The sequence below is a fragment of the Pleurodeles waltl genome, chromosome 6, assembly GCF_031143425.1.
Source record: "Pleurodeles waltl isolate 20211129_DDA chromosome 6, aPleWal1.hap1.20221129, whole genome shotgun sequence".
Lineage (NCBI taxonomy): Eukaryota > Metazoa > Chordata > Amphibia > Caudata > Salamandridae > Pleurodeles > Pleurodeles waltl.
The window spans coordinates 2020262-2035877 of record NC_090445.1 but is presented as its reverse complement, the minus strand read 5'-3'; the positions used below and the strand labels follow the sequence as shown (position 1 = coordinate 2035877).

At 58.9% G+C, this 15616-nt stretch overlaps 1 protein-coding gene across 2 annotated transcripts in view; it reads left to right on the top strand.

Moving 5' to 3' along the window:
- Positions 1-7888: 7888 nt before the first annotated feature.
- The window catches only part of SLC25A25 (solute carrier family 25 member 25), a 105523-nt gene continuing 97795 nt past the window's right edge, over positions 7889-15616 (top strand). The window contains exon 1 of one of the 2 annotated variants that reach the window (XM_069236925.1): positions 7889-8246. In XM_069236925.1, coding sequence (XP_069093026.1) covers positions 8001-8246 — 246 coding nt within the window. In that variant the 5' untranslated portion in view covers positions 7889-8000. The remainder of the gene's footprint in view (positions 8247-15616) is intronic. The other variant, XM_069236926.1, reaches the window with a different exon arrangement.

Sequence of the window (15616 nt, the reverse complement as noted above, 5' to 3'; positions counted from 1 at the left end):
TCAGCTGTGTGAAAGTGAAAACACAATCGTACATGCAGTATATAACATTTGAAAAGAGATGATGGTAATTTTCTTTCCGCGGTAGCAGCAATGGAAGAGGAGGAACATGGCACTGGTTCAAACTTATATATACGGCGAGGCCCGTCATTGGCGCAGTGGACATGATGCTGTGTTGCTGGGATATGTAGTTTCATTAAAAAACGTGTATTTTGATTGGCTGCTCTGTATTTCGTAACAATAAACAGCAAAGAAGGAAAAGCATAATCCGAACCCTCCGGTCCTGACAGAATTGTGAGTGATAAATTAATAAATGCAGGCGTGAGTTCACTAAAAGCCCTTGTGAGTGATAAGTAAATACAAGGAGTGATTCACTAGAGGCACTTGTGCGTGATAAATGAATAAATACAGGGAGTGAGTTCACTAGAGGCACTTGTGTGTGATAAATGAATAAATACAGGGAGTGAGTTCACTAGAGGCACTTGTGTGTGATAAATGAATAAATACAAGGAGTGAGTTCACTAGAGGCACTTGTGAGTGATAAATTGGAGTGAGCTTACTAGAGGCACTTGTGATAAATACCAGTGAATTCACTGGAGTCACTTGTGAGTGATAACTAAATACAAGGAGTAAGTTTACCAGAGGCATTTGTGAGTGATAAATAGGAGTGAGTTCACTAGAGGCACTTGTGAGTGATAAATAGAAGTGAGTTCACTAGAGGCACTTGTGAGTGACAAATATGAGTGAGTTAACTAGAGGCACTTGGGAGTGATAAATACAAGGAGTTAGTTCACTAGAGGCACTAGTTAGTGATAAATAGAAGTGACTTCACTAGAGGCACTTGTGAGTGATAAATATGAATGAGTTCACTAGAGGCACTTGTGAGTGATACATATGAGTGAATTCACTAGCACTTGTGAGTGATAAATAGGAGTGAGTTCACTAGAGGCTCTTGTGAGTGATAAATATGAGAGTTCACTAAAGGCTCTTGTGAGTGATAAATAGGAGTGAGTTCACTAAAGGCACTTGTGAATGCTAAATAGGAGTGAGTTCACTAGAGGCTCTTCTGAGTGATAAATAGGAGTGAGTTGACTAGAGGCTCTTGTGAGTGATAAATAGGAGTGAGTTGACTAGAGGTACTTGTGAGTGATACATAGGAGTAAGTTCACTAAAGGCACTTGTTAGTGATAAATACGAGTGAGTTCACTAAAGCTTCTTGTGAGTGATAAATACGAGTGAGTTCACTAAAGGCACTTGTGTGTGATAAATACGAGTGAGTTCACTAAAGGCACTTGTGAGTGATAATTAAGGGTGAGTTCATTAAAGGCTCTTGTGAGTGATCAACATGAGTGAGTTCACTAAAGGCTCTTGTGAGTGAAAAATAGGAATGAGTTCACTAGAGGCTCTTGTGAGTGATAAATAGGAGTGAGTTCACTAGAGGCTCTTGTGAGTGATAAATAGAAGTGAGTTCACTAAAGGCTCTTGTGAGTGATAAATAGGAGTGAGTTCACTAGATGCACTTGTGAGTGATAAATACGAGTGAGTTCACTAAAGGCACTTGTGAGTGATAAATAGGAGTGAGTTCACTAGATGCACTTGTGAGTGATAACTAGGAGTGAGTTCACGAAAGGCTCTTGTGAGTGATAAATAGGAGTGAGTTCACTAGATGCACTTGTGAGTGATAAATACGAGTGAGTTCACTAAAGGCACTTGTGAGTGATAAATAGGAGTGAGTTCACTAGATGCTCTTGTGAGTGATAAATATGAGTGAGTTCACGAAAGGCTCTTGTGAGTGATAAATAGGAGTGAGTTCACTAGATGCACTTGTGAGTGATAAATAGAAGTGAGTTCACGAAAGGCTCTTGTGAGTGATAAATAGGAGTGAGTTGACTCGAGGCAGCAGTGAAGGCTCACTCATGGCCCCTCTAAGTCCCAAGGGTTTCAGGAGAAAGAGACGCCCGCTCCCTCCACGGTGGGGGCGGATCCCACGGTACTCACACTGTCGGGTTCCGGGTCACCCGACGCACTTCCGGGGTCTGGTGACCCTCTGGTGCGGAAAGATAAAAACATTTCAAGCTTACGCGTTAAGAATTTTCAATTCTATTAAGGACACGGAGGCGAGGATTATGCTTCTCTTTCTAGCTTTATTTTCCACAGCAGCCAATGAGAGAAGAACAATATCAAAACTACATATCCCATAAGTCCAAACATACAAAATGATCATAGAGACCATACTATAAAACATCAAGAGGCCAAAACACTTCCTCTTTCTTTGCGATAATAGAGTCAGTAAAAGTCACTAAAAACAACTTGATCCAATCGAACAAACAATCCAAATCCACCGAAGAATCTCCGGAACTGGGTAGATGTAGCCATCCTGCTCTGAACCTTCCTAGAGCGAAGAATTTCAGTTCTGATCCCCTCCTAAGAGGAAAAACAAATAAAACTAATAATAGTATGTGTTAAAGAAACATTGAATACACTATTACAAGTATTCATAAAATTACAGGGTGGGCAAACAATGAGACATCAAATGAAAAGAGTACTTAACTCGTAAGCAGAAGTCTTATTGCCTTGGGAGGGATAATCCTCGCCTCCGTGTCCTTAATAGAATTGAAAATTCTTAACGCGTAAGCTTGAAAAATTTTTATTCTGTCAGGACCGGAGGCTCAGATTATGCTCGTTCAAAGCTGATCCACCACAATTGATGCAATGTCAACAATGGGTTTATGATAGAAGGTCTTAAACGTAGATTCAGACGACCAGTCTGCCGCCCTCATAATATCCTCCAACCTCATGCCCAAGCTAAAGGATTTTGAAGCCATAGCACCCCGAACTGAATGAGCTCCGTACCTGGAGACATCAATTCCCGCTTCAGAGAGAAGCCACCTGATCCATCTGGCTAGAGTAGCGGATGACACAGGTTTAAAGGGTTTTTGAATAGCAATTAGCAATTGACCTGCCCGGTCTGCACGCAATTTCTCTGTAGCCATTTCGTAGGCTTTCAAACATTGCACCACGCACAATTTGGGGTTATGCGGGAAAGCCGGATACGAAGCTGACCTGGTACCCGTCTTTGTCCGTTTGGAGATAGAAAAAATGACTCCCGAAGGAGAAAACATCCTGCCTTGCAAATCAAGGGAACGAACATCCGAAACTCTTTTGCATGAGATGAGGCATAACAGGAGGGTGAGTTTGGCCGAGAGTTGCTTACGGGACAGCAATTCGTTATCTGGCCAAGAGGAAATGAATGTAAGAACCACATTGACGCCCCACAAAGAAGTATACCTGGGACGCGGAGGATTCGACAGTCGAATGCCCCTCATGAGTTTACAGACAATATTGTGCTCACCAATCGGTTTGCCTTGAACCGGGAAATGACCGGCGGAAATGGCAGATCTGTAATTATTGATAGACCTGAAAGCTAGGCCTGAAGCCGCCAGAGAAGCCAGGAAATTGACGACTAGACTGACATCCGCACTAAAGGGATCGGAACTCCGTTCCGCACACCAATGACTCCATCGTTTCCAAGCCGAAGCATATCGTTTGAGGGTCCCAGGGGACCAGGCTTGGAGGATGAAGTTTGCAGCTTGTTCTGAAATGCCTGGCAGGAACCAAAGACGCCTGAGATTTTCCAAGCTACAAGACGAAGCTTGCCCTGTGCTATCAACGGATGTGGAGACCCCAGAGGGTCCCGGAGAAGATCCTGAAGAGGAGGAATTAGGAGAGGGAAATCGCACAGGAGATCGAGCGCCAAAGGAAACCATGCCTGAGCCCTCCAAAGAGGAGCGATCAACACAATCTCTATTCCCAGCCGTCGCACCTGGGCAAGAACTCGAGGGATCATACTGAACGGTGGGAACGCATATGCTCGATGGGGAGACCAGTCCTGGAGGAAGGCGTCGGTGGCCATCGCTTCCGGATCTGGTCTCCAACTGAAGAATAGAGGAAGCTGCCGATTCAATCTTGAAGCAAAGAGATCTATCGACAGAGGGCCCCATCTGAGGTTGAGAGAGGCAAACACTTTGGGGAGCAGCATCCAATCGCTGGAATCCCGGAGAAATCTGGAATTCCAATCGGCCACTGTGTTGCGAGTTCCAGGAAGGTACTCCGCAATCACCGATATCCGATGCTGAAGGCAATACTGCCAGAAATCCTTGGCGATGCGGGCTAAGGTCGGAGACCTGGTACCCCCCAGCTTGTTTACATACCTGACCGCGGATATGTTGTCCATCCTCAGAAGAATGCAACAATCCGCTTTCAGAGGGGACACACTGCGTATTGCAAAGGAACCGGCCAGAAGTTCCAGGCAGTTGATGTGGAGGTGAAGTTCCTCCTCCGACCAACGGCCTCCGGTGGTCACTTCCCCGCATCGGGCTCCCCAGCCCCATCTGCTGGCATCTGATTCCAGAATGACATCTGGGGCAGAACCGAAGATGGCTCGACCATTCCAAGCCTCCATGTGCTCCAACCACCAGGTTATCTCTGAGCGAGCTTCCGGATTCAGCGGAACCAGATCTGTGTAAGATAAGCCCTTCTGAAGATGAGAGATCTTGAGCCGTTGAAGGGCTCTGTAGTGCAGGGGACCCGGGAAAATAGCCTGGATCGACGATGATGAGACCCACCATCCTGGCTAAGCTCCTCAAGGACACCATCTGTCTGAACAGAAGGAGGCGCAACTCCTTCTTGATATTGCGAATTTTCTGAGGAGGAAGGAATAACTGAGCTGACACCGAGTCTATCCTGAACCCGAGAAACTCGATCTGTTGGGAAGGATGGAGACAAGATTTGGGTTAATTGGTTATGAACCCCAGATCTTGGAGTAACTGAATCGTCCAGGATAAGTGGACCTGCAGGCGAAGGGGATCCTGCGCCATAATTATCAGGTCGTCGAGATATACTATTAAGCGCACACCTCTTGCTCGAAGGGATTCCACCACAGGCCTCATAACCTTGGTGAAGCACCGCGGAGGAAAGCCCGAAGGGAAGAACCTGAAACTCGAAACACTGGTCTTGCCACAGAAACTGAAGGAAACGCCGATGAGGGGGAAAAATAGGGATACTTAGGTAAGCGTCCTTTAAATCTAGACGCACTAACCAATCCGCTTCCTGCAGGATGTCCCTGAGAAGATGGATACCTTCCATCTTGAAGTGTCTGTAAACTAACCAGGCGTTGAATTCCTTGAGGTTCAGGACTAAACGCGAACCTCCCCCTTTCTTGTCTACGAGGAAGATAGGACTCAGGAAACCCCTGGGATGGGGAACAGTTCTGCAAATAGCCCCTTTTTTGAGGAGAGCTTGAACCTCGGAGTCTATGATGCCGATATCTTGATGGGAAAAACGGGGAAGGAGAGGGGGACTGTCTTGAATAGGGGTCTGGTAAAATTCCAATCGAAACCCTTGCACGGTCTGCAACAGCCACGGGTCTCTGGATAACTTTTGCCATTCTGTTAAGCAAGATTGAACCCTGCCCCCAAGAACCACTTCTGACGGTTGTATTAGTCTCACCTGAAGTGGCGTGATCCTGAGCGTCTCCCTGTTGGGCCCTGGAGAAGGACTTGCGGAAGCACCCTCTACCTCCACAGGGACGCGTGGGGTAGAAGGTAGAGCTTGTTTGTTGCTCCCTGTAGAAACCACGCCCTCTGGAGAGGGCCTCGCGTCGAGGGCCTTGATAGAAGGAGCGGCCAGACGAACGCCCCCGCAGGCGCCCGGCCGTCCGAAAAAGAGCCTCTTTAAACACCTTTTTTAACGACAACTGGGCTTTGTCCATGGTGTTGAAAGTCGCCGCAAATTTGGCCAGATCTTTGATGAAAGGGGCCCCAAACAGAAGTCCCTGGGCCACCGGACCCCCCTCTGAGGATGCGAGCTCCGTAAGTTGAGGGTCAATCCGCATGAGGATGGAACGCCTCCTCTCTGTAGACAAAGCCACATTGGCATTACCCAAGTGGCAGATGGCCCGTTGGGCCCATCCAACTAGAATGTCCGGGTCAATCGGGGACTGCGACTCCTTGGCCACATAAGCCATCTCCAAAATTTTGGCTAAAGGGCCCGAGAGGTCGAGAAGCTTGTCCTGACAAGCGCGCCACGCTCGGTCAAGCCCTTTCTTTGGATCTTTCGCCCATTTTTTTAAAAAGGTGATCATCGTAGGGTCCACCTCCGGCGTATCCGTAACCCTTCCCTCCAGATCAGGGCGGGGGCATTCCGACCGAAGCCGGGATCTTACCTCCTTGTCGAAACTAGCCCTGAGATGTTTCTGGAGATATTCAGCCACCTCGGGCGGAGGGACCCAGCTCGAAGAGCGAGGATGGACTATCTCTTCTGGGCTGAAAGTCAGCACTTTAGGAGCCTTGGAAGGAGGTGCGCTGGAAGACTCCGACTTTTTGCGCTTACCCGCGCTAGACTTGGGACCAAGATCCTCCTCAGAGTCAGATCCTGAAGATTTTGCAGGAGACCGTTCGGAATCCGAACTGAAAGCTTCTTGAGCCTGGGAAAAACTATACCCATGGTCTTCATGAATGGACGACGCCAATTTCTTGAAAATCTCAGAATGAGGCCAAGATTTTGCCTTCGCCTTACCCTTAGAGGTAGAAGGTTGGTCTGAGAGGGCCTCCTCAGATGACGCAATAGGGGGCAACCAGCCCTTCTGGCGCGCAAACTTCTCAAAATGCACCGAGAGGGGGCCCAAAGCCCTCTCCAAAGCATTATTTATGGACATCTGTACCGTATTGCCCAAAGCGCCAGCCAGCGTTTCATCATACAAGGGAAACTGGTCCCCAAAATATTCTTCCTCTTCATACTCATATGAATGGGCCATCTTTACACTGCCACGCCGGGAACGTGGATTCAGGGGAAAAATTCACACACGCAAAACACGTGAATAAGGGTAGCCAAAGACTACAGTAAGGGGGAGTGCGCACCCCAGCAGGCTGAAAGCAGTAGAGAAATCTTTCAAAACTGCTGAAATGTAATTTGTTTGAATGTGGAGGGAGCCAGCCTGCAGCACTCTAGGCAGCGCCTAATTTAATTGTACAGCCCTGGTCCGGGGATCGCAGGGCGTCAGGGAGTATACAAAAGGTGCTCCGGAAGGGCGAGGCGGCAATAAATGGAAGAAAATACGAGCGCAGGGTATGTCCGAAGACACTCGCCCGATCGCGTCTTTCCGTTGTACTGACAGCGCGTCCAATAAGGACGGTCGTCAGGACAACCAGAAAAAACGCGGGCGCGTGAGGGAAAACGCGCGCAACGGGCCGCGAGCGCGCAAAGCGGCTGCCGACAAACGCCTCACCGGAGCCCCCAAAAGTCGGGCGAGCCGACACTCCCGCTCCCGCTCCACTGAAAGGATCAAAGAAGCGGCGCGCGCTGAGAATAATAACCGTAATAACAATCAGAAATAAATCACAGTATCAAGGACACAAAAGAGTACTTGGCTGACTGCGGAAGCAGCAAAGAAAGAGGAAGTGTTTTGGCCTCTTGATGTTTTATAGTATGGTCTCTATGATCATTTGGTATGTTTGGACTTATGGGATATGTAGTTTTGATATTGTTCTTCTCTCATTGGCTGCTGTGGAAGATAAAGCTAGAAAGAGAAGCATAATCTGAGCCTCGGTCCTGACATAGAATTCCAGACGCACTCGCCCGAGGTGTTTAAATATTGGCGCTCGGGGATCCGCACTGCTATTGGCTGCTCTCGAGGTCAATCATCGAACAACGCCCAATAGCGTATCGACGGATAGTTTCGCGTCCGCCTCGCGGGTGTGACAGCGGTGTCCAATGAGCGGGCGTCACGTGAGTGCGTCACGGCTGCCGCCCCTGTGATTGGTCGGTCGCGGCTCGAGCCGAGGGCAGGGCGGCCACGTCGGGGGGGGGGGGGGCCGCGTCAGTGACGCACTTCCGGTCAGGGGACAGTCGGCGGCGGCGGCGGCGGCGCCATTTACCGGCATTTAGCGTCTCGAGATCGCGGCGCGCGCGTCTAGGAGCGGAAGTGACGGACGGACCCCCCCTTGATGCCGCTGCGGCCCTCCCTGCCCCCCCTCCTGGGCGGGGTGCTGTGTCAGTGCGAGCCCGGGGGCCCCCCCGGGGCCCCCCTCGCCCCCTGCGGGGGGGCCCAGTGCGGGGGCCCCGAGCAGGAGCAGCGGCTGCAGCGCCTCTTCCAGCAGCTGGACGTCAACCGGGACGGCGGCCTCTGCGTCAGCGACCTGAGCATCGGGCTGCGGCGGCTGGGGGTGCACCGCTCGGAGGGGGAGCTCCGGGTGAGTCCGGGGGGGGCACCGCGGGGGGGGGGGCTCAGGGTGAGTCCGGGGGGGGGGGCACCGCGGGGGGGGGAGCTCCGGGTGAGTCCGGGGGGGGGGCACCGCGGGGGGGGGAGCTCCGGGTGAGTCCGGGGGGGGCACCGCGGGGGGGGGAGCTCCGGGTGAGTCCGGGGGGTGCACCGCTCGGAGGGGGAGCTCCGGGTGAGTCCGGGGGGGGGGCACCGCGGGGGGGGGGAGCTCCGGGTGAGTCCGGGGGGGGGGGGGGCACCGCGGGGGGGGGAGCTCCGGGTGAGTCCGGGGGGGGCACCGCGGGGGGGGGGAGCTCCGGGTGAGTCCGGGGGGGGCACCGCACGGGGGGGAGCTCCGGGTGAGTCCGGGGGGGGGCACCGCGGGGGGGGGGAGCTCCGGGTCAGTCCGGGGGGGCACGGGGGGGGTCACACAGGGGCAGGAGGGCCTCTGGACACTGAGGGGGGGTCACACAGGGGCTGGAGGGCCTCTGGACAGTGAGGGGGGGTCACACAGGGGCAGGAGGGTCTCTGGACACTGAGGGGGGGTCACACAGGGGCTGGAGGGCCTCTGGACAGTGAGGGGGGGTCACACAGGGGCAGGAGGGTCTCTGGACACTGAGGGGGGGTCACACAGGGGCTGGAGGGTCTCTGGACACTGAGGGGGCTCACACAGGGGCTGTAGGGCCTCTGGACACTGAGGGGGGTCACACATGGGAAGGAGGGCCTCTGGACACTGAGGGGGGTCACACAGGGGCAGGAGGGCCTCTGGACACTGAGGGGGGTCACACAGGGGCAGGAGGGCCTCTGGACACTGAGGGGGCTCACACAGGGGCAGGAGGGCCTCTGGACACTGAGGGGGCTCACACAGGGGCAGGAGGGCCTCTGGACACTGAGGGGGGTCACACAGGGGCAGGAGGGTCTCTGGACACTGAGGGGGCTCACACAGGGGCAGGAGGGCCTCTGGACACTGAGGGGGCTCACACAGGGGCAGGAGGGCCTCTGGACACTGAGGGGGCTCACACAGGGGCAGGAGGGCCTCTGGACACTGAGGGGGGTCACACAGGGCCAGGAGGGCCTCTGGACACTGAGGGGGGTCACACAGGGGCAGGAGGGCCTCTGGACACTGAAGGGGGGTCACACAGGGGCAGGAGGGCCTCTGGACACTGAGGGGGGGTCACACAGGGCAGGAGGGCCTCTGGACACTGAGGGGGGTCACACAGGGCAGGAGGGTCTCTGGACACTGAGGGGGCTCACACAGGGGCTGGAGGGCCTCTGGACACTGAAGGGGGGTCACACAGGGGCAGGAGGGCCTCTTGGCACTGAGGGGGGGTCACACAGGGGAAGGAGGGCCTCTGGACACTGAGGGGGGTCACACAGGGGCAGGAGGGCCTCTGGACACTGAGGGGGCTCACACAGGGGCTGGAGGGTCTCTGGACACTGAGGGGGCTCACACAGGGGCTGGAGGGCCTCTGGACACAGAAGGGGGGTCACACAGGGGCAGGAGGGCCTCTTGGCACTGAGGGGGGGTCACACAGGGGCAGGAGGGCCTCTGGACACTGAGGGGGCTCACACAGGGGCAGGAGGGCCTCTGGACACTGAGGGGGCTCACACAGGGGCTGGAGGGCCTCTGGACACTGAAGGGGGGTCACACAGGGGCAGGAGGGCCTCTTGGCACTGAGGGGGGGTCACACAGGGGAAGGAGGGCCTCTGGACACTGAGGGGGGTCACACAGGGGCAGGAGGGCCTCTGGACACTGAGGGGGCTCACACAGGGGCTGGAGGGTCTCTGGACACTGAGGGGGCTCACACAGGGGCAGGAGGGCCTCTGGACACTGAGGGGGCTCACACAGGGGCAGGAGGGCCTCTGGACACTGAGGGGGGTCACACAGGGGCAGGAGGGCCTCTGGACACTGAGGGGGCTCACACAGGGGCAGGAGGGTCTCTGGACACTGAGGGGGCTCACACAGGGGCAGGAGGGCCTCTGGACACTGAGGGGGCTCACACAGGGGCAGGAGGGCCTCTGGACACTGAGGGGGCTCACACAGGGGCAGGAGGGCCTCTGGACACTGAGGGGGGTCACACAGGGCCAGGAGGGCCTCTGGACACTGAGGGGGGTCACACAGGGGCAGGAGGGCCTCTGGACACTGAAGGGGGGTCACACAGGGGCAGGAGGGCCTCTGGACACTGAGGGGGGGTCACACAGGGCAGGAGGGCCTCTGGACACTGAGGGGGGGTCACACAGGGCAGGAGGGTCTCTGGACACTGAGGGGGCTCACACAGGGGCTGGAGGGCCTCTGGACACTGAAGGGGGGTCACACAGGGGCAGGAGGGCCTCTTGGCACTGAGGGGGGGTCACACAGGGGAAGGAGGGCCTCTGGACACTGAGGGGGGTCACACAGGGGCAGGAGGGCCTCTGGACACTGAGGGGGCTCACACAGGGGCTGGAGGGTCTCTGGACACTGAGGGGGCTCACACAGGGGCTGGAGGGCCTCTGGACACAGAAGGGGGGTCACACAGGGGCAGGAGGGCCTCTTGGCACTGAGGGGGGGTCACACAGGGGCAGGAGGGCCTCTGGACACTGAAGGGGGGTCACACAGGGGCAGGAGGGCCTCTGGACACTGAGGGGGCTCACACAGGGGCTGGAGGGCCTCTGGACACTGAGGGGGCTCACACAGGGGCAGGAGGGCCTCTGGACACTGAGGGGGCTCACACAGGGGCAGGAGGGCCTCTGGACACTGAGGGGGCTCACACAGGGCAGAAGGGCCTCTGGACAGTGAGGGGTGCTCACACAGGGGCTGGAGGGTCTCTGGACAGTGAGGGGGGGTCACACAGGGGCAGGAGGGCCTCTGGACACTGAGGGGGGGTCACACAGGGGCAGGAGGGCCTCTGGACAGTGAGGGGGGGGTCACACAGGGGCAGGAGGGCCTCTGGACACTGAGGGGGCTCACACAGGGGCTGGAGGGTCTCTGGACACTGAGGGGGCTCACACAGGGGCTGGAGGGCCTCTGGACACTGAAGGGGGGTCACACAGGGGCAGGAGGGCCTCTGGGCACTGAGGGGGGGTCACACAGGGGCAGGAGGGCCTCTGGACACTGAGGGGGCTCACACAGGGGCAGGAGGGCCTCTGGACACTGAAGGGGGGTCACACAGGGGCTGGAGGGCCTCTGGACACTGAGGGGGCTGACACAGGGGCAGGAGGGCCTCTGGACACTGAGGGGGGTCACACAGGGTCAGGAGGGCCTCTGGACACTGAGGGGGCTCACACAGGGGCTGGAGGGTCTCTGGACACTGAGGGGGCTCACACAGGGGCTGGAGGGCCTCTGGACACTGAAGGGGGGTCACACAGGGGCAGGAGGGCCTCTTGGCACTGAGGGGGGTCACACAGGGGCAGGAGGGCCTCTGGACACTGAGGGGGCTCACACAGGGGCTGGAGGGCCTCTGGACACTGAGGGGGCTCACACAGGGGCAGGAGGGCCTCTGGACACTGAGGGGGCTCACACAGGGGCAGGAGGGCCTCTGGACACTGAGGGGGCTCACACAGGGCAGAAGGGCCTCTGGACACTGAGGGGGGCTCACACAGGGGCTGGAGGGTCTCTGGACAGTGAGGGGGGGTCACACAGGGGCAGGAGGGCCTCTGGACACTGAGGGGGGGTCACACAGGGGCAGGAGGGCCTCTGGACACTGAGGGGGGGTCACACAGGGGCTGGAGGGTCTCTGGACACTGAGGGGGCTCACACAGGGGCTGGAGGGCCTCTCGACAGTGAGGGGGGTCACACAGGGGCAGGAGGGTCTCTGGACACTGTGGGGGGGGGGGTCACACAGGGGCAGGAGGGTCTCTGGACACTGAGGGGGGGGGGTCACACAGGGGCAGGAGGGTCTCTGGACACTGAGTGGGGTCACACAGGGCAGGAGGGTCTCTGGACACTGAGGGTTGTCACACAGGGGCAGGAGGGTCTCTGGACACTGTGGGGGGCTCACACAGGGGCAGGAGGGTCTCTGGACACTGAGGGGGGTCACACAGGGGCTGGAGGGTCTCTGGACACTGCAGGGGGGGTCACACAGGGCAGGAGGGTCTCTGGACACTGCAGGGGGGGTCACACAGGGCAGGAGGGTCTCTGGACACTGCAGGGGGGGTCACACAGGGCAGAAGGGTTTCTGGACACTGAGGGGGCTCACACAGGGGCAGGAGGGCCTCTGGACACTGAGGGGGGCTCACACAGGGGCAGGAGGGTCTCTGGACACTGTGGGGGGGGGGGGGGTCACACAGGGGCAGGAGGGCCTCTGGACACTGAAGGGGGGGTCACACAGAGGCAGGAGGGTCTCTGGACACTGAGGGGGCTCACACAGGGGCAGGAGGGCCTCTGGACACTGAGGGGGCTCACACAGGGCAGAAGGGCCTCTGGACACTGAGGGGGGCTCACACAGGGGCTGGAGGGTCTCTGGACAGTGGGGGGGGTCACACAGGGGCAGGAGGGCCTCTGGACACTGAGGGGGGGTCACACAGGGGCTGGAGGGTCTCTGGACACTGAGGGGGCTCACACAGGGGCTGGAGGGCCTCTGGACAGTGAGGGGGGTCACACAGGGGCAGGAGGGTCTCTGGGCACTGTGGGGGGGGGGTCACACAGGGGCAGGAGGGTCTCTGGACACTGTGGGGGGGGGGTCACACAGGGGCAGGAGGGTCTCTGGACACTGAGGGGGGTCACACAGGGCAGGAGGGTCTCTGGACACTGAGGGTTGTCACACAGGGGCAGGAGGGTCTCTGGACACTGTGGGGGGGTCACATAGGGGCAGGAGGGTCTCTGGACACTGAGGGGGCTCACACAGGGGCAGGAGGGTCTCTGGACACTGAGGGGGGTCACACAGGGCAGGAGGGTCTCTGGACACTGGGGGGGGGTCACACAGGGGCAGGAGGGTCTCTGGACACTGAGGGGGGCTCACACACGGGCAGGAGGGCCTCTGGACACTGAGGGGGGGTCACACAGGGGCAGGAGGGCCTCTGGACACTGTGGTGGGGGGGTCACACAGGGGCAGGAGGGCCTCTGGACACTGAGGGGGGGTCACACAGAGGCAGGAGGGTCTCTGGACACTGAGGGGGGTCACACAGGGGCTGGAGGGTCTCTGGACACTGAGGGGGCTCACACAGGGGCAGGAGGGCCTCTGGACACTGAGGGGGGTCACACAGGGGCTGGAGGGCCTCTGGACACTGAGGGGGGTCACACAGGGGCTGGAGGGTCTCTGGACACTGAGGGGGCTCACACAGGGGCAGGAGGGCCTCTGGACACTGAGGGGGGTCACACAGGGGCAGGAGGGCCTCTGGACACTGAGGGGGGTCACACAGGGGCAGGAGGGCCTCTGGACACTGAGGGGGCTCACACAGGGGCTGGAGGGTCTCTCGACAGTGAGGGGGGGGGTCACACACGGGCTGGAGGGCCTCTGGACACTGCAGGGGGGGTCACACAGGGCAGAAGGGTTTCTGGACACTGAGGGGGCTCACACAGGGGCAGGAGGGCCTCTGGACACTGAGGGGGCTCACACAGGGCAGAAGGGCCTCTGGACACTGAGGGGGGCTCACACAGGGGCAGGAGGGTCTCTGGACACTGTGGGGGGGGGGGGTCACACAGGGGCAGGAGGGCCTCTGGACACTGAAGGGGGGTCACACAGAGGCAGGAGGGTCTCTGGACACTGAGGGGGCTCACACAGGGGCAGGAGGGCCTCTGGACACTGAGGGGGCTCACACAGGGCAGAAGGGCCTCTGGACACTGAGGGGGGCTCACACAGGGGCTGGAGGGTCTCTGGACAGTGAGGGGGGGTCACACAGGGGCAGGAGGGCCTCTGGACACTGAGGGGGGGTCACACAGGGGCTGGAGGGTCTCTGGACACTGAGGGGGCTCACACAGGGGCTGGAGGGCCTCTGGACAGTGAGGGGGGTCACACAGGGGCAGGAGGGTCTCTGGACACTGTGGGGGGGGTCACACAGGGGCAGGAGGGTCTCTGGACACTGAGGGGGGTCACACAGGGCAGGAGGGTCTCTGGACACTGAGGGTTGTCACACAGGGGCAGGAGGGTCTCTGGACACTGTGGGGGGGTCACATAGGGGCAGGAGCGTCTCTGGACACTGAGGGGGCTCACACAGGGGCAGGAGGGTCTCTGGACACTGAGGGGGGGTCACACAGGGCAGGAGGGTCTCTGGACACTGTGGGGGGGGTCACACAGGGGCAGGAGGGTCTCTGGACACTGAGGGGGGCTCACACACGGTCAGGAGGGCCTCTGGACACTGAGGGGGGGTCACACAGGGGCAGGAGGGCCTCTGGACACTGTGGTGGGGGGGGTCACACAGGGGCAGGAGGGTCTCTGGACACTGAGGGGGGCTCACACAGGGCAGGAGGGTTTCTGGACACTGAGGGGGGTCACACAGGGGCAGGGGGGCCTCTGGGCACTGGGGGGGGGCACACACGGGCAAGAGGGTCTCTGGGCACTGGGGGGGGGCACACACGGGCAAGAGGGTCTCTGGACACTGAGGGGGGTCACACAGGGGCAGGAGGGCCTCTGGACACTGTGGTGGGGGGGGTCACACAGGGGCAGCAGGGCCTCTGGACACTGTGGTGGGGGGGTCACACAGGGGCAGGAGGGCCTCTGGACAGTGAGGGGGGGTCACACAGGGGCTGGAGGGCCTCTGGACACTGAGGGGGGTCACACAGGGGCAGGAGGGCCTCTGGACACTGTGGTGGGGGGGTCACACAGGGGCAGGAGGGCCTCTGGACACTGAGGGGGCTCACACAGGGGCTGGAGGGTCTCTGGACAGTGAGGGGGGGTCACACAGGGGCAGGAGGGCCTCTGGACACTGAGGGGGGGTCACACGGGCAGGAGGGCCTCTGGACACTGAGGGGGGTCACACAGGGGCAGGAGGGCCTCTGGACACTGAGGGGGGGTCACACAGGGGCAGGAGGGCCTCTGGACACTGAGGGGGGTCACACAGGGGCAGGAGGGCCTCTGGACACTGAGGGGGGCTCACACAGGGCAGGAGGGTTTCTGGACACTGAGGGGGGTCACACAGGGGCAGGAGGGCCTCTGGGCACTCGGGGGGGGGGCACACACGGGCAAGAGGGTCTCTGGACACTGAGGGGGGTCACACAGGGGCAGGAGGGCCTCTGGACACTGTGGTGGGGGGGGGTCACACAGGGGCAGCAGGGCCTCTGGACACTGTGGTGGGGGGGGGTCACACGGGCAGCAGGGCCTCTGGACACTGTGGTGGGGGGGTCACACAGGGGCAGCAGGGCCTCTGGACACTGTGGTGGGGGGGTCACACAGGGGCAGGAGGGCCTCTGGACACTGAGGGGGGTCACACAGGGGCAGGAGGGCCTCT